This window comes from Coturnix japonica, chromosome 8, assembly GCF_054131305.1.
Source record: "Coturnix japonica strain WE chromosome 8, WE-NBRP24, whole genome shotgun sequence".
Taxonomy (NCBI): domain Eukaryota; kingdom Metazoa; phylum Chordata; class Aves; order Galliformes; family Phasianidae; genus Coturnix; species Coturnix japonica.
Window position 1 is genome coordinate 19883266 of NC_140670.1, and position 22980 is coordinate 19906245.

A 22980-nucleotide genomic window follows, 5' to 3' on the forward strand; every position below is an offset into this window, starting at 1 on the left:
GGAGTGCTAAAGCAGTTACATTTTGGTTATTTTTTCCTATAGAAAGTATCTGCAGAAGCAAGTAGGAAGAAGGCAGCGTGCTGGCAGCCTGTCCAAGAAAATGTATTTTGAGCTTTGTCTTAGGACAGTGAAATTCAATTTTACTTGCAGTACTGAGAGGTCTTATGCATACAGTAGGATGAGTAAAACATGTGGGTGTTGCTTCCAGGAAGAGAACCTAATACCCACTTTCCCAATTACAGCTGCTTGTGAAATATTAGGGCAGTACTGGTTACAGGGTCCATGGTTCCTAGACTTCATCTGAAATCAATGCACTGTCTGCTGGTCAAAGTAGTGATCAGAAAGACCAGCCAGATGCTTGGGTTTTATGTATTTATTCTGAAACCTTACAAACAGAAGTAAGGAAGTCTATTTTATTCCTAGGATTCTGGGATTAGTACAATTTCTGTGTTTTGTCTTGGGGCTGGGAGAATAAGCTGGTAACCTACCATTGAGGATTAGGCTGCGAGGTTGTGATTGGCAGTAATGACAGGCAATAGTTACCCAAAGAAATGTGACTGGAATCCATCATCACCTGGTTACTATGAGGCTTGAGAGCAGCCTCTCACAGAGCAGGCTGCTTTGTGACCTTGCCAGGGAGGGATGGATGACATGAGTGGTTGAAACTTGTGCATTGGGTTGCATTGTAAACACTTGGCAGGTATGTACATCATATTTCCTTTGAAATATGCAGTATATAAAAACCTCCTAACATCCTACTAATAGCTTAAAAATCTACAAATCTAAAACCTGTTCAGTGTCTTTTTCACCTTTCAAGGCTTAGTTAGGCAGCCTAGGGTATGGAATCTCAATTTGTCCTCTCAGAAAGAAAATGTGGTATTAAAATACATAAATAAGCAACAGTTTCTAAATTTGAGATAACTCTCCTTATTTATTCCCTGACAGAGCAAAAGTTGTCATTCCATGCTCATCTTTTCCCTCTAACAGGACTGGATTTGCAGCTGCTCCATTCAAATGCTTTCTTTATTCTCCTTCTCCAACAGACTCCTTCAACTTCCTCTCCCTCTCTTCTTTCACTGTTCCTTTTCTTTCTACTTTTTATTACATTGGCAGTTTCTGCTATGAACCTCAGGCTGGCTCTTGCAGCTATTTCTTTCTTTCTTTCTTTTTTTCAATTATTGTTTTCCATATCATCCCTTAATGTAGTCCTCTTTGTTCAGTCTCTCTGTTGGTTCACTGACTCATCTGGTGCTCTCTCACCTTCACCTGATGGGAGCTGCATTTGAGCCTGGAGGGGAAGTCCCTAAGGAGGACCCCTTTTTGCCAATGTGAAGTGTAGGATGAGGACTGCTACCACTTGGGATACGGCAGAACTCGTGGGTGGCAGCCATTTTGAATGAAATAAAACTACACGCTTGAAGACAAGTACAAAATTAAATGAAAACTACTAAAAATAATATTAGCTTTTTAGCTATCAGACTTATGGCAGAAAGTCACATTTTAAAACATTAAATTGTTTGATAACAAACTTGCACAAATTTTGTTAAGCTTATTAAAGAAACTGATAAGCAATTAATATTAGAATAGCCTGGATGTATATTAAATATTTACCTGTCCGTTTCAGCAGCGCCGCTTTAACACAGTTCATCTGTCAGCATTGAAGCTGTTGGAATTATTCACTATTTTTACAAAAGCTGGGCAATCTGGCAATATGAAAGTATTCTCTTTTGTCAGTACTGCATTTTAACTGCTACAATGACTGCATATAAAATTAAATGGCAAGATCACTTTATAGCTCATATTTGCTTGATTCTATCTTTCTAAATACAAGGAGCCCTCCATTAAGCTCAAATGAGACAAATGTAAACTGAGAAAAATGTTTGTCCAGTAAAACTCAGTTTTTCATCAATGTACTTTAACCTTCAAGTTAGTTGGAATATTCATTTTGTGACAAAAAACCTGTGTGGGTTTTTAGCTATAGAAGGCTTAAATTTCTACATAATAATGAATTTTATCAAACAAAAATGCACTCAGTGCAATCTTAGCTAAGGTAGCTACGCTCACTTGAGCTTTTCCTACATTTGTGTCTTTGGAGCTGGCCCAGGTCAAGAAATCCAGGTATCAAATTGAATGAAGCTTTTGTGTTCTGATGCAGCTGTTGTTACTATCTTCCAATTACAAAGCAGTTGGCTGGTTATAAAAAATAAAATAAAATAAAATAGAGCTTTCCTTCTAGTAGGTAATGGATCAAAAGCTTCCAGTAAAGCTTGAATTTCTTTGGTTATGTAGCACTTCTCAGTTTGTGACTGTCATCATTGCTTTCCTTATCGTCTTAATATTTGATCTGCAAAGTGAAGCTGCCTCCTGGCTCTTTCCACACTGGTCTTAACAGCATCTGCAGAGCAATGACCCAGGGAGCGAGAAGGGACATAAAGGGGGGCTGCACGGTGATCAGAGCCAGCCCCGTACTAGCTGAGGTTTCAACAAATTAGGTACTTTCAGCTGCTGTCAGAAAGCAATTTTCCTGGCCTTTAATGATTCAGTGTAGTACAAACAGGTTAGAGCAAGTGTTCAGAGACTCTTAATTACAGCATTAATTCAAGGCTAGTGGGCCACACGGTCCAACATAAATAGACAATAGAAAGCAAATACGAGAGTGGTTTAACAAGCCATTTTCAACTACCCTAATTTATCATTCTCAGAGTTCAGCCATAAAGCTATGTGCATTTCATTCCTTGGAAAGACAGCCTGAAACTTTATAGAACACTGATACTTTCACACTTGAGATTTCTGCTATGTGATTTTCATACAAGCATTAGCATTCCTTTTCCAGAATGATCAAGACCATTGATTATCCAGAGCAAATATCCAGAATAAGTCATGGATTGGTGCAAGATGGAATACAAATGCCTGCAGAATTAATTCTGATGACTGTATCTGACCTGTAACATCAGGATAAGATCCATTGCTTTCAGGCTGAGTATTGAAGTAGGAGATACGTGTGGATGGTGGTTGTGGAAGGAAGGCAGCTAAAATGAGGAGCTGCAGTGTGGAGTTGGCTCTGATGGTAAATAGTGAAATGCTTACCTTCCTTTTTTGGTTGGTTTGCTAGTTTCCTGAGTAGGGTTATTACTGTTGTCTTTCTTTAAAGGATTTTAAGTTATAACAGTAGCTCAGTAATGAAGAAACACTAATTTAAAAGTTATTCGTATCATACAGCCCTTGCGCCGATTTTTATTTGCTTTGAAGTTTCATACTTGTGCTATTTGTGTTTGACTTGGGGTGCTTTTAGAAATGGTGTTGTGATGAGTGGTTCCCTAATGTTTCCTACAGCTAAGCAACGTGGCACCATCTCCTTTGTAACAGCTGTGATTTTTTAAAAAATTATTATTATTATTTTTTAATATTATAACATCTTGTAAATAATTCCTTGTACATAAATGTGGAGATTTGAAGGTATTTTGGGAATACTGGAAGCACCCCTTTGGCTACTGATTGCTGCTCCCCGTAGCTGTATGCTCTGGGTTGAGGAGCGCTGCGTGCAGCTCAGCTGCCGTTACACGCCGTCAGCTCGTTGCGGCAGGAGCTGCTTCTGTCCGAGCTCCCCGGGCAGCAGAAGCGCAGCAGCCCGAGCCGAGCTGAGCTGAGCTGAGCTGAGCTGCCCAACGCTGCAGGCCCTGCTCGGCCGGCCAACGCCGCCCCCGTCGGACTGCAAAACCCAGAATGCCGTGGCAGAGCATGCGCTGACAGCTCCCAGTTGTCAAAGTGCTCTTGCCAGAGTGGCCGACTGTTTGTCACACACCAAACCCGAGAGAAGAAAATAAACACACTGTTTTGTTGAGCTTTAGATACAGAAAATCCAAAGGTAACTGTTCCTTAAGAATTTCTGCATCGACTGCATGGGTTACTGCATGCAAGCAGAGGTTGTATTGCTGTGGGGAAATAGATTTCCTGTTCTGGATAATATATTTGCTCAAATACTTACAACACCTCTTGATTATTTGCTGGTAGCCAATGTTAGGCATGGGTGGCCTCTCAGTCTTTTTATTTTTTTTATTATTATTATTTTTAATCCAGTGTTTTTCCATTCAGACTGGCTTTGCTGTTAAAGGTAGGTCTTGACCTTGACAATAGAGTTGAATTGTGGTGATTTTACCTTTAAGAAACAGTATGAAAATGGACGTGGTTTGCAGTCTTTAGGACAAAGTTCAACAACAAATGGCCAAGTCAAGGTACATGTGTGAAGCAACTGCTGTGCTAGTCACTATAGATAACCTGGTGACTAACTGATTTAAATATACTTTACTGATGACAGAATTGTAACATCTCAGCTACTGTATGTTTCTCTCAATATAATTTTATACAGAGAAGGGATAAGCAATTATGCTTTTACTCTCAGTAATTTTCTGCAGTCCTAGGAGTAATGGTGATGTTGCTATAAATGCAGTTCATGGAAAGCTACGTGGAGCTTAGTGTGTTCTGGTTTTACTGCAGCACTGCTTTAAGCTGCCCCCAGTTTTCCCCTGCCCCATTGGCAGCAGCAGAGCTGCTGGTTGGATGTGATAGTTTGCTCTGTTCTTGGGAACTTGCCCTAATGCTGTCTCACAGCGTAGCATTTGCTTGAACCCTTGCTGTTTGTTTCATATGGAGAGAGGAAATACTAGGGAGCAAGCCAAGTAACTTAACTTATAGCAGAAACATATCCTTACATTAATTTGAGGCAAAAAGTCTGTGAATGACTGTGTAGGAATTAAAAAATAATGAACTAAGGGTGTGGATAAGCCATCTCAAAACTGTTGTCAGAAGTCACTGACTTTGCTTTTTGACACCTTTCTTACCCAGATAATCGGTTTGGCTGAACTTTACGTTGTTACACTGAAGCAGCAATCCTAAAAACAGTGCGGCCAAGCTGTTGTGATTAGCTCAGTAAGAAATGCAGTTCGGCATTTGGTGGTGACCATCTTTGTCATACTTTAATTGCAAAACTGGTTTTGGCTCATTCAAAATGCCTTTGAGATTTATAATAATCACTTCAGTTGACTAGAAGTCTGTGAAATGCGGAGGATCCTGTTCTAGTTCCATGCAATGATGTCTACATCTGCATTAGTATAATTGTGCTTTGAAATATTGATCAAATTCCAGTCCCTTCCCTCCTTTACATGAATTCCCTCTTCTATCAGCTATAAGACTCAGTCATGCTATGTACATTCACTTCTAAAAGTTTAAGCTTACGTATGGATGTAGCAAATAAATTCCATCACTAGTCTTTGTCTTGTGCATCTAAAGATGGCCATGTTTCTACTTAAAGCATTGGGATTAACCTCATTTTAATTTTTCACTCTGAAAGCATCAGGAGCGTTACAGCCGAATAGCACCTCCCTGATCTGCTCCTTTTGGCCTTATATTTCCCTACGAACAGATGACCGACGGTTTTCTGGCGAAGGCAATAGAGCGGGACGCCTTTGCGGCGAGGCAGCGCTGCTCCCCGCACTGCCGGCCCGGCCCCGCCGCAGGGTCGCTCCCCGTCCCCGCGGTCCCAGCACGGCTGTGCTGGCCGGAGAGCCTGGCTGCGTGCTTGGGAAATGGGTACCGGCTCCTTTAAAGGTGCCCTCATCGGAAAGGGGGTGGAGAAGAGCGGAGACTGGTGTCTCTTTAACCTTGCTGAAGGACGCAGCAGTATTTATTGACGTATGCAAATAGCCAGGGGGAGGAGGTGGAGGAGGAGGAGGGTGCTTGGAAAAACAGGAACCAGAATCAGTTTCTCATTGCAGGGTGAGAGCTCTGAGTTCCGGTGTAAGAGAAAAGAGACGTGGCGAAATTGCTGTATATCTCTGCCCTATAAGCACATCTCTCATTTAGACTGAAGGGAAACAAGGCATCAAAAAGGGTGAAGCATCTTAAAATATATTTTCAAGGCAATCTAGCATGATCAAAGCTTACATGTTCCTAAATGGGGGAGGGGGAAGATTACGGGTTTGCCTTGCAACTTGCTGTAGCATATAGCACTACTAATAGGAGGAGATTTTTGACCGGCAAATGATTAAAGCAGCCTCGTTTGTGCTATGAATGACAATGCTAATAATCTGTCTTTGTGGTTTTTTCCCCTACTGTTTCAGCTGCGCAAACCATGCAGGATGATTTACTGATGGACAAAAGCAAAGCCCAGCCCCAGCAGCAGCAGCGGCAGCAGCAACAGCAGCAGCAAGATCCAAACTCAGCAGAAGCCCCCTCTACGCCCATCTCGTCAGAGACGCCCAAGCCAGAAGACAACAGCTCAGTGACTAGTATCGGCACATCAGCTCCTTCCCAAAATAGCAAGGAGAAGATGCAGATGGAGTCTCCCATTTTGCCTGGCTTGAGCTTTCACCAGCCTCAACAAGAACCTGCAGCCGGCACCTCCTTGTCTCCCTCCTTCGGCAGCACCTGGTCGACGGGGACCACAAACACAGTGGATGATAGCTTTTTCCAGGGGATTACTCCGGTCAATGGAACAATGCTTTTCCAGAATTTTCCGCACCATGTCAACCCAGTATTTGGTGGCACTTTCTCTCCTCAAATTGGCCTAGCTCAGACTCAGCACCACCAACATCAGCAGCAGCAGCAGCAAGCGCAGCAGCAGCAGCAGCGGAGGTCACCCGTGAGCCCTAATCAGGCACCTTTTGCCCAGAGAAATGCTGCTTACAGCCATCAGCCCATCATGACCAGTAAACCGTCTTCCTCCTCTGCATCCTCTTCTTCTTCCTCCAGCTGGAATAACCATCAAAACGCAGCTTGGAGTACACCTTCCAACCCTTGGGGTGGGCTGCAGGCTGGTAGGGACCCTCGAAGGGCAGTTGGAGTGGGGGTTGGCGTGGGAGTGGGGGTCGGCGTACCCTCCCCCCTCAATCCCATTTCACCCCTTAAAAAACCATTCTCCAGCAATGTCATTGCCCCTCCGAAGTTCCCACGGGCTGCACCCTTAACCCCCAAATCCTGGATGGAAGACAACGCGTTCAGGACGGACAATGGCAACAATCTGTTGCCTTTTCAGGTAAATGTACCTTCTATATGGTGACAGCTATCACACATTTGTATTTTATTGCAGGGGTATATTTCACGTTACTTTTCTACCTGAGAGGCATCTTCATACTTCATGTCTGCACTGAATAGTCATCCCATATAAAAGAAATAAGCTTGGTCCCAGGGAGTGCATACACAGAGGTTCCTAATTTTGGCTTGATGTTAACAGTGTCATTGTTCTTATAATCTGTTCTTAAACATGACTTGGCTTTACCGTTGATGTTGTTTGCTTGTACATTAGAAAGGTAGTAGCCTTCCTACATGAAAGGCAGCTTTGGCAGTCTGTGTTCTCTATTTTATTTTTTTTTTGGGGGGGGGGGGGCGGTGGGTTTCTCCCATATATGAGAAAAGCAGGAGACGTTAAAATTGCTTGTTTCAGAATTCTAACTGACGTGTTAATTTTAACCAAAGGTGCTTTTGGGATTGAAATCCAGTCAATTATTTTATCACCATTGAAATAACTACTTGTCTTTATGCTGGGGCATTTAACAGGGGTATCTGTTCATATAAGGTATATATGAGAGAAGCTGTGTATGTCTGATATATATCCCTGTGCTGTTATATTCATGGTGGACGTTTTGAATACATCTAGAAGCAGCGTGGGTGTGTATGGAGAGTGCCATATCTGTCCTTTCCAGTAAGGAAATACCCACTACAATTGATGTGATTTAGAAATGGCAGGGAGGTATTGTATAAAATAAACTAATTCATGCTGTTCAAAGTATTTGCAGAAAAAAGAGACAATAGGACACGACCTTCAGAGCCATATTGCAATGGAGTCTATTTACTAGCTACATAGCTCTGAAATATTTAAAGCTGCAGTGCCCTTCAGTGTGTGCTGGTGCTTTTTTTTGTTTTTGTTTTTTTTTTATCTATGACGACAAAGCAGATCAATTGCAGCTGAAACTGGGCCACACAGAAGATTTGCAATTTTAATGCAGAACGAAACCTGTCATGGTGTGAAATCCATTTTAAGTTGAAAGAAGCAGGGCATGCACTTGCAGTTCTATCTATACAAGGTGAAGTGGATTGCTCTTTTCTGCCAGGCTGGCATTTTTAGTCTCAAATATATAAAAATTTCCTGTTTTGGAATGAAGTGAAATCATTTGTGTATGCTTTATTTTAAAGTACTAGATTTCTCAGTGAGGTATGAACTCCCAAACATTTGTAACAGATCAGCTTTGTATGAATAATCTTTGGCTTGACACTTAGTGTTGGAAACAAAGCAAACAAATACACAGACAAACCCCACTCATTAGTTTAAGAGATTGTTGAATTAAGATATATGCATTCCTGTGCACTTTCTAGTCCCATTCAAAGAGAGTATCTTATACTCAGCCCTGATATTTCATTTTGCTGCTTCATTCTATTTAAAGGGAGAGTTGCTAATTTTTTATTGGCTACCCCAAATTAAGGCGGAGTGTCTTTTGGTAAACTGCTGGGCAATGTCTCTAGCTCTGAAGTCGGGAGAAAGGTTATACTTCAGATACAATGTGCCTGGTGAAGCTATTATGTTGCACAGAACTCTCTAGTGCAGAGTCACTCAGTCATTTCTTTAGGAGTGTCAGATGTTTCAGTTTACAATTACTCTTTTATTTATCACCCTTTAAGGTGTTACAAACTTGGGCATATTTAATAGGACAAGCAAGAATATATGATCTTATTTTGGTGCTTTGGTCAACGTGATACGTAAAGTTGTGGATTCATTAAGGAGATATTTATTATTGTGGCTAGAAATTGTCACAGATTAATCTGGTATTTAGTCATCAGAGTGGGAAGAAAGTAGATAAATGCTTTAAAGAAAAGCTCATTTGATTTTAAAATTAAGGTTTTGAAGATGTAAGGTATTAGTCAGTATAGAAAGCTGGAAATGTGCTTTCTTTCTGAATGTAATCTTGTGTTTTCCTGTTCAACCGAAAGCAAATACTTTGACTAATTTCAGCACAAGCTGAAATACCAGTCTGAATTCAGAGACTCGGAAGGCTTGTGTTGTTTTTGTTTGTTTGTTTTTTATGTTGTTGTTGTACTATAAAAAACAAAGGTTTTTTTTAGTACAAACTGCTGAACGTTGCATACAGGGCTGCGATCTGCATTAATGCCAGTTGCCCTTAGACTTCACAAATTACCAAAGAAATCTTGAAACTGTACTTCTGATAGGAAGCAACTGTTTAGTTCAAATTTACATTGATAAAATGAGTTTCATATGAATGTAATATTTGCTGCCTGGGTTGTGGTTGCGTTTGTTTGTTTTTCCTCATAGAAATTGGGCAATATGTTGACACAGTAAGTACTGCTTGTCAGCACTATCAAGTAATTCTGGCAGGTTTGTCCATGTACATCTGCCACTCTTCAGAACTGAAGTTTTTGTTGTTGTTTTTAATTTGCTTATGAAATACCTTCCAGTAAACTTCCCATGCAAGTAAAAATTAGTACGTTCTTTATACTAACCCTTTATTTTACCTTTTGTTGACATTATGTAATCTTTTTAAATTTTTAGTTAATCTTGAATCTTGAAGCTCAAGGTGTTCTGAATCAAAAGGAAACTAATGTGTTCACTGTTGGAATTAACAGTGATACTTTTTTTTTCCAGTTCAGATTTTAATTATCAAAAATTTGTTGTAGAAGACTTCTGTATTCAGGATTCCTATTCTGAATTTGTAATATTTGAAGATAGTTGGAATCAACTCCTGGTTCATTTAATTCTGTAGAAAAAAAAATAGAATTGTGTGATGTTTCTCTAATGAACCCGTGTATAGAGAAATAAGCCAGGTGTCTTTATCCCTGAATTTGAGTAATAGATTAGTGTGCCTTGTATGTAAAAGCCTCCAAGCTTGGAGGACCTGTGCTGAATTACGAGAGCACATAAAGTATCAATGGAGAGGAATGCTGCTGGCATCTGAGTCATGATCAGTGCTGCAAACTGTTTTAAGATGTATACTGAGAAAAATGGATTGCATTGTATTAAAAAACAAAACAAAAAACAAAAACCCCTGAAGATACAAAGCTGATAGATGTAAAGAAGAACAAAAAAGGGCAGTTGGTATGGAATTAAATGTACTGTAGCAAATAAGAGTTGGAGATAAGACTGTGGGAATAGATGTGGAACAAGGCCAGATTTGAAACACAGAAAGGCAGCCAATCTGTTCTGAATGTTCTTTGTCTTACAGGTGGTTTAGGCCAAATTCACCTCTTGTGTTTGTCATGTGATGAGAAGCAGCATTTGCCATTGTGCCAGGTTATCCTCATTTCTGGTGTTTGAGGTTGGCATTAACTGATTGTCCTTGGGCCCAGTTCCTTTTCACAGTAGAGCTTGGAGAGCTATTGTCATCTCATGCTTCTGAGTTGCTCCCAGAACTCTCTTTTCCTTCAGTTCTCTCAAGTAAATAGTGTATTTCTTTTGGCTTTTTCTGTACAAATATACTGTGACACAGCTTGTGGGGTTAGGAGGATTGATAGTGCCTGAAATAGATCCTTGAAAGCATGCTCCATTGCTGTGGAGAAGATAGAGAAGAAATTAAATGTTTGGAGGCCAGTATGTTAATTAAAGAAGTCTACCATGTGGGATTTTAATAGAACAATAACACTATAGCAAATAAATGAAACATTTATCAGAATTTACACAAGTTTTGTTAGATCTGCTTCTTTCCCAGTAATGTTTTTTAGAAAGCATCAAAAAATGCATAATAGCAAATTGTAGATTTAAAAACTGCATAGCAATTTAGTGCTCTGAAGATTCTGGCGTGTGTCGAGTCATTCTTGACAGCTTTACTGATAAATACATCCCTAATAAAAATAAATAATAGGCAATTGACTGTGGGCAAAGATAATTTCAACGGGCCTTCTTTTGCAGAGCCAGTTAATAGCTAGGGATCAGAGATAATAACGACAAAACTGTCTTGGCCTACTTGTTTTCAGTTTTTGAAAAAAGAATTTAAAAAATGAAATAGGAATTTGAATAGGAGCTGGCTTTCATACAGCTGAAATAAGAAGGTAAATTTTACAAGGTACATGTTTTAATCAAAATAAGACTTGAAACGTGAAGCTGGTTGGAGTATAAATATGTTTATAGATGCAGAAATCTGTGTTAGTATGTATATTTATGTATTTAGGTACAGTAATTAGGTTCAAGTACCTTATCGTGTGTAGTAGTAAACACATAGGAGCTGCTTGGTGAGTGAAATGAAGACCAAAGAAATGGCTACAGGATACTGCTGGTAGTTCTGATGTGATTTTCTTTTGATGGTTAATAGACAGCTTGATAGGAGGCTGTTTTCTTGAAATGTTTCTTCGGGTCTGTCATGCTAGTCCATGCATGTCTTTACTCCACTGCAAGTTCATATTCTAAATAAACTATGTATGTGCACACACACGTATATAAATGCACATACAGTAGAATCATGCACAGAGTAATTGTCTTCTACTTCTGGGGAAAAAATATTAAATACCTTATTAATTTCAGTGTTGAAAATGTAAAGACTTCAAGTCTAGATTTTTTTTTTATTATTTTTTTTTCCTCCCCAGCTAAAAGTTACATATAGATGCTATTTCCCCGTTCTAAATTTGACACTCTATCTGCTGGCTTCTTGACAGTATAGTAGGTAACTATATTGGTAACAGTAGCACTATCGTTGTCTTGAAAACTATTTCTTCTTATTAGACTAGTGCAGTCTAATTTTTTTATTTTTTTTTCTTATCTGATAATAAATAAGTACAGTCTGTGATTGTGAAACAAGCAAACAAAAATGATGCAGAAGACATAGCTGTACTTGTGGAAATAACTTAGTTGGATTTTCTGCTTTACTCCTGCCCTCTCCTGCCTTCTGACATGCTTCTGGTGTTACTGTTTCACTGGACATAAATAACAGCTAAAGTAGACTGATTCTGAACATTCAGGAGTGAGAATCCTTGTTATGTGATCTCAGCAATCTATCAGCGTAAAAGTTATGACTGAGACATGACGTTCTAACTTTCATATTATGAATTATATTAAACTTTTTGTTAAATATTTGATTGAATTTTTTGTGTTTTCAAATAAATTAAGCAATAACAGTGCAGAATAACAAATGCATTGCTGTTTAATATTTAAAGTGTGATGATTTGAGTATTAATTACTGATTGCCTTTGATTTTAATTAAACAATTGAGTCACATTCAAGTTCTCACTCAGAATTAATGAAGGTAGAGTGAAGGTGTAAGTTCAATATGCAGGTGAAGGTCTCAGCAAGTCTATTGGTAGACAGAACTTCCTCAAAGATGTTGGAGGTCCTAATATAGTACAGTGGATCAGTGATTTTGTTGTAGGAATGATCTGCCTTTGTGAGGTAAATTAGGTGAAGACCATGTGGTTTATTTTGCTGGTTTCTTTCTTGGATTGCATTCCCCGGGTTTATTTGTTTATTGACTAAAGGCAGATTTTGTGAATTGAATATCAGACAGAGAGATATGGAAAACCATGGTTTTCCTGGCTGAGGTGATTTTCAAGGAGAAAATTTCCAGAAGTTTGCTGTGTGGATGAACATTTCCGTTTCTTCACGTTTGGTAAAATAGTCCCCTGTGCCTTAAGATTCTTTGAATGCTTCCTGGATGAAGCACATCAAAGGTGGAAGCTAAAAGGTAGCACTGCTTAATTTGAAGTTACTGTACAGATCTGGTTTTCACTTAGGCTGGGTTGCCTGATGTGCTTTCCAAAACTTTCAAATTAGTCTGAAGAGAAAAGCATCGTACCAAAAGCAGCCAGTGATGACCCATGAAAGAGATTCGAAGGTACTCTGACCTTTTTGTTTTTCTTTTTCCTACTGATCATCTGAGATACTGTTATGAATTTGGAAATACTATTCATATACAAAAGATCATCGTAAAAGCCTTTACAGTCTTCAGTTTTTTCTTCCCCCAGTAATCATGCAGTTTTGCTTTTGTAACCTATAATATGTTATTTAAGAAGGATCTGCTTAAGGCTGCTAGCATAGTGGCAGTTACCAGACTTAATGGGCAAAATGTATTCTTTTCTATTTCCCCTGCTCTGTCTCTCAACTCTCAACAGAAATAAATATAAAAAACTATTTGTATGTAATAGTTGTTTGCAATTACTTGCTGAAAATTGAAGATATCAGAATCTGAGTAAAGAAATTCTGTACAATCTTTGGGTGGAATAGAAGTAGAATTAGGTAGAAGGTTCTGCCTATGCTCAGGGACGATCAGTTTTCTATCCTATTGCAAGCCCAATTAAGTGCTCAGTTTTAAATTGTGCTACCCCAAGTAGGATTTTTCCACTTCTTATCTCAGCCTACTTGTTCAGTATGGTGCGATGGAAATGAAATTTCAGGAAGGGCAGGAAGCAGAATTTTCTAATTCCTGTTGACTCAGCATAAAGTTGGCTGAATTTCTTTTTGGACTCCTGCTGCTATGTGGACTTAGAACTTCCCTTATACAAGGAAGCTTCCTAAATGTCTAGTATATTTAGAGGTTGTTTGTTAGTTTGTTTTGTTCCCTCTAGCCAGTGATATGAGTGAAATATACTGTATATAGTGAATATACAATATTCACTATACAGTATATAGTGAAATGTACAATATACAGTAAGCAATGCATACTGCAAAGCTTTAGGCCAATTTTTTACTCCTAGTAATGTTAGCATTGTGTATAAATACACATAAAATGCATATGTGCATACATATCTCTATGTGATTGTGTATGTATAAATTCACTTTCTTCAGAAAACGAGCTCTGATGACATTCAATAACATCTGCCTGAGAACTGCATTGATAAAGTGGGTTTAGCTGTTATTAACATAATTTGCTTCTTTTCATACTTACTGTAAAAGTAGTTTTAAGCAGGTGGAAGTTTAATTGCTCACCATTTTCATTGTCTGGCAGGTGCATCAGAGCAATGTCCAGAATCTTTGGGTTTTAGGCTATTGTGACATATTTTACAGTTGGTAACTAAATTTGAAGTCCCACATTTTTTCATTGTTTTTTCTTTATTTAGTTTTCCTGTTCCTTTTAGTAGAAATTCAAGTGCAGAAGGGTTGCTTTTAAGCAATGGTTACTAGAAAACTGCACATATATACTACTAATAAGTAGGTGTTTGAAAATGGATGAATGCATTGTTTTTGTTTATAGAAATAGGTTTTCATTTGTGCCATCCTCTTATTATTACCTGTAAACTTTAGAATTTACAAAAGACAAGTGGTGAAATACTGCAGGAAATATTCCTGTTTATCTTAACACTTGGTCAATGTTTTTGTCTTCATAAACTTTAATTACAAGATTCCATCTTTGTTGACAGTATTATTTGTAAAACAGCAGATCGATAACTTCTTTTCCCTCATTATTCAATATGATTTTGTCTTTTAATTGTATGCCTTTCAAAATAATCTCAGATTAAAAAAAAACTCAGTTATTCTTAGATTTTATGGAAGCACTGTGCACTGTCCGTATAAAGACAGATGCTGATCTCCTCTGTTCCATTAGTGTTGGGAGAAGAGGTGGTGTCATTTCTGTTTTTAAGGCACTGCTTGGTGAAATCACTTTCTTCACACGTTCAGAGAACACTAAAAAGCTTTGATTCTGAAATACTTAGCATACCTTGCTCTTTATTCAAAGCAGAACATCCATGGACTGTCCTTGTTTGCTGCTTGTCTTAATCGCAGACTAGCACCAATAAGTGAAGAAAACAAACTGTTACATGCGAACAGTTCTAGTTTAAGTTGAGGAGTGATTATTCAAGAATTACTAACTCTTCATTAGATAAAATGAGAAAAATAGTTTATTTCTTTGAATGAGATCCACTTTTTCCTTCAGCTTTCTGTGGTGTTCTCTATACATTTTCCAAATTGTGCACATGACAACTTAGAGCTTCTATAGACAAACTTTAATCATTTTGAAGGTCCTTTCTGGACACTGGCTGAAAAAAGTTGTGTTGGAAAAATTATTTGTACCATATACTTAATTATTATTGCAGAATGGTACAATGTAAATTGCCCAAGCAATGTGCTCTTTTTGTATGGCTTTACAAATTTCAGAGTTCTCTTACATGTTTTAGAGCAGCATAAAATGTATAAGCAAAACCAAAGGTAGTCTTCTATTTTATGACGATATTCATATGATTCATCAACCAAATTGTAGTCTTTTGATCAATACCACAGACTGTTCTTGCATTAACAGGGTTAATGAAAATAACGTGTGTGGAGCACACACCTGCCAGTAGGTTTCAGAGGTATTCGATGTATGAGGTTCCTGTCAGGGTTTTGGGTGAAGTGTGAGTTTTGTGGACATAACTCCTTGTTCTTGTTTCATCCTGTCTTGAACAGTTCAACTCCATTCCTTTCAAACTTCCCTTCTTCTACTTCTTTCTGTTCCTGCTTTTTGTTTCCCTTTTTCTTACTGAAGCTTCCCATTTGAGTTGGCCTTCCCTGTTCTGCTCAATGTGTTAAAACTTAAAGCTACAGTGCAAGGCCCAGTAATCTTCAGTAGACAAAAGCTGAATCATCTTCACTCACTCTATGAGAGCTAAATATTGTCTGGAATGATTATGCATCTTCTACATTGCAAGAATTATGAAGGACAACCTAGTGAGTCTGACTTTGTTTTGAGGATTCAAGTTGAAACCGTAGCTAAAGAACTGGTACTCTTCCTCATCACGCTGTCTAGTTTATTTACACTGTATATGTAGATGAACTAAATTTAGGAACAGGAATTGGAATGAAATTGCTCTGTTAAATTACTATATCTAAACACAATGCATTGCATGTTAGATCATCTGCCTTCCATTGCCATGACTGCCATCATCCAATCATTCCTTTTTTCTGTTGGCCTTTTCTATTTCTAACTTTTTTTTTTTTTTTTTTTTCTTTTCCCCCATATCCTTCCTGTTAGCTTGGAAAAAAAAAAAAAATTCTCAGCTATCCCATTAAGTATGAAAATGGCAGTGTTATGTTCTGAAAAAATAACTGGCAAATTTAACCCTTTTTCTAAGCAAATGTTTGTGCTTATGTTCAAGGAACATTTTTCATATATTCAGTAACATTTTCATGTTATATGTACAAGCACAAAGAGTTCATTTTGAATCACTGAGCATGGTTTTGTATGTCATAATCGTGCATCAAATAAGGTCCAGGCGGCTGTGTGTCTGCTTAGTTTATTACACAGAAAGCTAGAATTAGAGTCAGAACACTAAAGTTTATCATGTGTTAAGCAGTTGGAAATATGGTAGAAAAGTAGCAGTATGGTGTCTCATGGCCATCTATATCTTTCCAGCAGCCAATGTTCACCCTTCAGAAACATTAAGTTTAATGTATTATTCTACTGTGTTTGCTGTAGTCTGACAAGGAAGTGTTCTCCACTGAGAACAGAGCTTATTTTAGCTGGATCCTGTAACACAGTGTTTTACTTTGTGAAGGAGATTTGTGAAATGCATTAAAAAATGAACCAATGGTAGCTATTTTTGTTTCAGTTTCCTACATGACCTTTACAGCAACTACACGTTTGTAAGGAGTTAATAAATGATTAATGTATTATCTGATTATTAGGGTCCAGCCCATTAGCAGATGGCTTGTAAAGAAAAAAACAAAAGCAAAAAAACCCCAATAATAATAATATCTTTTATGTTCTTAGTAACCACTAAGAGATCTATAATAACCAAATCTGACATTTTTATGGTATGCTTTGTATTGCTGACATTTTCTTTTCTTTAAACTACTTATAAAGATTCCTTTTAGTTTTGAATTAATGATCACAGTGACAGTCTGGTGTAATTTTTTTTTAGCTTTAAGCGAGTCCAATCTGTATACTCTTTCTACGCTCATTTGTTTCTTCATGTTTCATTGTTTTGAATTATTTGGTTTTTGAAATGACACATCTCACAGTAACAGAAAGAGGTTTTCATAAAGCTGATGAGGTTTTTAGTAGTAGGTAACTGCAGTAGGGAGAATAAAGCACATTCAGAGTTTTAATAATGTAAAATGAAAGTGTAGTTGTGGTGTGTTCATATATGGCTATTCAAGATGACAGTGTAACTCATCACCTTCTGTAGATGAGCATTTCAACTAATGAAATATTGCAAATGTAAGGTTGGATTTCACACTGCATTAGGAAGGGTCCTCAGCTCGGTCATCCCTGCTGCTTTTATCTGCTAGTAAATGAAACTGTACCTGTGATACCTGAGAAACTGAATCAACCAAAGTTGTCAGCAGAGCTTCTGTAGAGAGTCTCTTTGCCCTTGTATAAGCAGGATCACATTCTTCTGATGTGGTTTCACAAAGTAGAAATAGAAAATTACTTATATAACTTTTTTTTTTCTTGTTAAGCAAGGCAGGAGTGACTTCCTGCATTCCATTTACAACTTCTTTAAAATGGATTGCAATAAATTTTACAGTTTGTTTGGAAAGCTTTTTTTTTTTTTAAAAAAAAAGAAACTCAAAAGTTCCCTTTCTATTTCACCTTGTTTGAATATAAACTCAAGCTGCTATAGGTTTCAAAACAGGTCATTCCTTAGCTCTGTCAGACACACAAGTGAATGACAATAACAGAGACTATACAACGATAATACATAAATATATATATTTATATAAAATATGAATGCAGATGTAGACTGATGCAAACATACCAGAAGTACCATTTTTCATGCAGCCTGGATTGTTATTTTTGGTTTTTACCTTTTCACAGTTGCGTTTCTATTTGTGGTTTGTAGTTGTTATGAAATTTACTAGTAACTCTTTCTGCTTTTTGTCCTTTCTTGTTACTGAGGTCCCAGTTTATGCTGATAACTGAGTCCTTTCTCCTATGACCTTGTAGTTAGTAATATTAAATATTATCCTGCTTTGCTTCAGTTCTTCAGATTCATTAGGTTGGTTCTGTATGATGAGCTGGTCTCCTGCACGTTGAAGGGATCTTGACCAGAAATCATACCCTAGAATATTGCGTAGTTACTGTGTGATGCTGTTAGCTCTACGTTTTCTTTCTTGTAGATATCTATGAATTTCATTTGTAGAAACTAGAAAGAACATTTGTCTTCTATGATTTCACATCCTACTTCAGTAACTGCACTTATTTTTTAACCAGTCAGATATACACAGTATTGTATTCTTGTAATACTTCTATAATTATTTTGTCCATGTGTATGGGCTTTCCAAAACACTTGATGTTTAAGTAATTACCTCTGAACTTGTTACAGTTTCCCTGGCTGTGGTTAAGTGGCTGAACATCCTGGTTCTTTTCGTATAACAAAATCTGCTAAGGTGCCTGTCAATCCTTATTACAATAGGAGAGCTGCAAACTGGATGGCTCTTATCTGAAAATCTTCTCACTGTCTGGAGCAATGTAAACTAAATTTCCCCTGTACTGAGTGGGTTTCAGCTCACAAAAATAAACAATAATTTGCATGTCTCTTGCCATCCTTAGATAAATTGGTTTATTTTAATGCAATTATTCTGAATTATTTAAAGTCATAAAATCCAAAGGTATAGCAGTTATTTGAATGCATTTCTCACCTACTTGGCTGCATATACAAAATCTTCAATAACTTTGAAGTTCATTACAAAGTTGACACTGAATGCTATTAAATGAATTTTTTATACTATAACACACCGTTGCAAAAGGATTGCCTCATTTCTCAGTGACTGTACAGGAGTCTTCAACTCATGGTTAGAAATAAGTGCACAGCTGGAGAGAGCCTGTGGTCCTCATTCCCTTAAGAGAAGATAGCTATGACAGCTTTGGCTTCTACAATAGGTTATATCCTGGATGGAGGCCCAGGATGGAGAGCATTTGCTGCCTAAACTATTTTCAGTCTCCATTAGGAAGAGCGTGACTGGCTGGACTTCTGTGTGTCTCTTCATAAGCAGGTTTTTAATTCTTGTACCACAATTTGTCATCCATATTAATCATGATACAGTAACATAATGTCAGGATATGGTCACTTACACAAACAAATTCAGTGAAATGGCAGCTAATAGGTTAAACATCTTAAGTCCTGCTGAATGTAGAGTGACATCACAGTTAAAAGGTCACCTTCTTGTCTTCTCTGGTGCTGGTTTTCATTGAGAGTGTTTGTGTCCTGTTTTAGGCCTGTCAGTAAGTGACCTCACTTTTCTTTTCTTAGTGAACAAGTATTCCCACTGTGCTTTCCCCCCCTACCCCCTACCCCTTTTGTTTTTTTGTTTTTTTTTTTTAATTTTCTTTTAAAAGTAATGGAGTACATCGGCATTGAAATGAAAAATTCTTCATTTCTTTAAGAGTAGTTCTCCAAAGCTGCAGGTGAAGATTTTGTCCTGTAAGTGCAGATGGAATTTCTTCCTCCTTTTTGGTGGCAATATCTAGCCAGAATTCTGGCACTTAGCAGTTCATGAGCAAAACAACTTTTATCTTCTGAACACAGTAGACACAGAATAGGAGCCTGGCTTGAAATATGCCAACTAGGTATTATTTTAATTGCATTGTTTTATAAAAGCACAATGAGTGTGATGGATGAGGCAGTATTTCAGTTTTTGTCTTAAGGCATCATAATATCATAAACATTTCAATAACGTGCTCCTTTTTTAAAGAAAATTTAATTTTAATTTTTTATTTTTGTCTTGGCAAGATATATCCCATGTCAGTGATTATTGAAAAATAAAACCTATTTCTGTTTTAGGAATCAATGAGATTCCTTTACTGTGCAAAGGTGATCAGATATCTGACAGTTACTACTTGCATGCTTTTCTATCCCTTTTTGTCTCATTATCCTATAAAAATGTGGGTTAGACTGCTCATTTTGTAAATATTTTTGAGATCTTCCTTATACTTTGTCTCTACTCTCATTTGCACTATGCCGTCCAGACTGTGAAGTATGGTCGTTCGCATCCTTCTATGCTGTGCTATCCCCAGTACTCCTGCATTTTTGTAGTGCTTTGATTTTGTGATGTTGGGTTCGTGCTTCATTTGTGCTCATTTTTAGTGAGTAAGGGAAGTCTTCAAGTCAAAGTTTACCTTTCCTTACTGTGTGTGGAATACAGGGATAATTCTACTGAACAGAGTGGTAGAAAACCAAAGGTAACTCATCAGAGTTGAAGCCGTTGAACCGCTTAAATGATGTCTCGTTTATAACTTAAAGTTATAATGAATGACCTTGTAAATCCTACTGCTGACACCGTTTTGCATTTACTTGTTTTTCTGAATTGATGGTTCTCTTGGGTGTAACTATTTTAATCCTATATTTTGGAGTAGTTACAACAATTCGTTGCTGGTATCAGTAGCTATAATAGGAAGTGGATATATCAGCTTTTTGAGATGCATTCCTTAACTGGACTGGTTGCAGATTTTTATCTAAAACATCATGTAGAACAAAATATGGTTGAGCATGAATGGTGTCTGTGAGTCCTTAGACAGTTGTGTACAGACTGCTCCTTACAACAATATAATGGGGTATTAGAATAATGGCTGAGATGGGGGAATTTTTTAATTATTTTTTTTTAACACATTGTCTATTTGCCATTATTTAATGGAGAAAAGAATATCTTTGGTAAAATTTAAGTACAGTGTATTGTTTGCTGGTAATAGCTTCCTAGTTGAAGTACTAGGTTACACTGTATTTGACTGGGTGATTTATTGTTTTTGAATCTGAGGTAGAGGAGTAACATTCATGATGATGTAAGTTGTGTGCTTAGTATATTATCAAAGCATGTGTTGGAAGAACAGCAAAGGATCATTCAGACAGTGCAGTAAGTAGGTTGTTGCATAATAAGGCTCTGCTGAGTAGCTAAAAGAAGTGAGCAGTATAACACTGAACAAGAGATAAATATATTTAATTTGTGTCCAGCAGCGCCATAGTTTGGTCTGTTCTCTATAATTCCAAAGTATAAGTTGCACAGACTCAAAAGTTGTATAGTACGACTATATAGTGAAGGTGATTAAGTACTCTGAACTGGATGTCCAACATGTCATTGCTCAAATGGCATTAAAATGTTTCCTCAATCTGTGTACAATTAGAGATTGTTTTATATGGTTTTCTTTTCAGCTTCCTCATTATTCTTAGTGTCTTTTTGAATAAGCTAGGGGAAAAAAAGGGCAAAAAATTCACCTTTTGCCCAGTGAATTTCTGAATGTGTAGGAAAGTAAAAATGTGCTGTAGTTGGAGATGAGAAGAGAGAAAGAGATGAGAAATTGATGCTTTTCTTCTGTGGCCATTCTAAGAACAATGATAATGTATCAAGACATTCCACTATGACTATTTTTTTTCCAGAGAAAGAAAGTTCAAAAAAGAATATAGAATTATAGTACAGTTCCATTAAGGCTTAGTACTGTTTGCTCTGCTGCAGTTTTCTTTACCATGGACATGCACAAAATTTACCCTGTTTTCCCCTCCTGTCTACATTTTATCCCTCCTTATTTGTTTGGTTTTACTTAATACTTTTATGAAATCCAGCGTGAGGAACAAATTACTGAAATTTCTGGTTGTGCTAATTCTGCTCACATCTGTGTTGTCAGTCATGTTGCTATTGGCAACACTCCAGTGCCAAGCTGCAAAGGAAGTAACACTTGCTAGTTACAGTTTTTTTGATTCTTTCAGAAAGTGATCATTTTACTTTGCCACATGGTCATATTCCTCAGATTTCACTTCTGTTGAAGAACATATCTATATCTGTCTGTTAAATCTATGGAGGGTGCAAGTGGGATTGCATCAGAGGAAGCTGCTAGGATTGCTCAGCAAGTGTTCAGAGCTTGCTAGCTGCAGTCACTCACGTGCACCATCACAGCACACTGAGCATGTCCCAAGCCAAACTTCCGCAGCGCTTGCTTTTATTTGCTTTTTTTTTTCTTTTCTTTTTGGATTGGGAATGCTGGAGTGAGACAAACTTGTTTTCCTTGTGTTCTTAGCAATAACCCCTCCTGCAGGTGCTAGAATAGAGTGAGTGAGCCCAGTTGGAGACAGTGCTGGCATTTTACACTGTATTTATTCAAAGCTGTGCTTCCATTGACTTCAGCTTTAGTTGGCAATGCTTAGCAGTGTTGTGCAGCCAAATTCAAACTTGGCTGAGCACAGGCACAGAAGGGTAAAACATAGCAGTTGTGATGGTGAAGGCATTTGCATTAATAGGATAAGATTAAAGCATAAGAATTTTAGCCATTCTCCAGTATCTTGTCTCTTTCTTCTAATTTACATGCTGCATGTAATGTCCTAGAATCTGTGAAGAAACTGCTTGGGCTTCTCTGAGCCTAAACACTGCTTGGTATTCCCTTAGAACCAGTGAGCAGCTCAATGAATGGAGGCCATCTTTCTGCTCGGCAATCAGGCTGTGCTGTGCCACGCCATGTGTTCGTGCAGGCAGCCTAAATCTAGGGCAGCAGGAAAATATAGAACACTGAAACGAATTACTGAAACTGAGCGACTGTTCAGAATATAGAAAATTTAGCAGGAAGTCAGTAAGTAGATGATCTGAAATGTATTAACACAAGAAAATGTCACTGGAAGATTATAGGTACTTGAAGTTTTGCTGCTTGCAAGGTACAAAATAGGCACTGCTTGTATCTCACAGCTCAGTGCTTGTTTTGTGTTACAAATGCAGATGACCATGCTGATGTGAATTCGACACATGCATAAATAAGTGTTTAAGGATATTGACCATGAATGGTAGCTAGGCTTGGGCAATGTGTCGCATTCCTGACATACCTTCTCAGGGTAAAACTTTACTCTTTTCTGACTGTAGTTCCAGCAGTTCGATGTCAAGTTTCTTCTCTGCTGTGACCCACTGCAGAGACAATGGAAAAAGGTGCAACTTCAGTTTCTGGAGCAAAAGTGTGCGTCTCTTCTGTTTCTGCCATGGATTATAATGACCATTTCCTTTATTAGTTCCTCAGTTCTGGTTACTTGGAACTACCTGTTATGGTTGAAAGGAAGCCAAGCTGTATGAGAGTCCATTTAAAGCCACTTAAGGCACTAGCTGTAGAT

The 22980-nt window shown here is 37.8% G+C and overlaps 1 protein-coding gene across 22 annotated transcripts in view; it reads left to right on the top strand.

Moving 5' to 3' along the window:
• The window catches only part of CPEB3 (cytoplasmic polyadenylation element binding protein 3), a 114691-nt gene that overhangs the window by 31670 nt on the left and 60041 nt on the right, over positions 1–22980 (top strand). For 14 of the 22 annotated variants that reach the window (XR_014948689.1, XR_014948690.1, XM_015866936.3 and 11 more), the window contains one exon: positions 6117–7030. Coding sequence is in view for 20 of the 22 variants with exons in the window: in XM_015866936.3 (XP_015722422.2) it covers positions 6117–7030 (914 nt within the window). In the remaining 2 variants the exon portion in view is untranslated. Of the gene's footprint in view, positions 1–3740; positions 3866–5675; positions 5888–6116; positions 7031–22980 lie in introns of those variants that run through there. The other 8 variants (XM_085554545.1, XM_015866941.3, XM_085554549.1 and 5 more) reach the window with 4 other exon arrangements.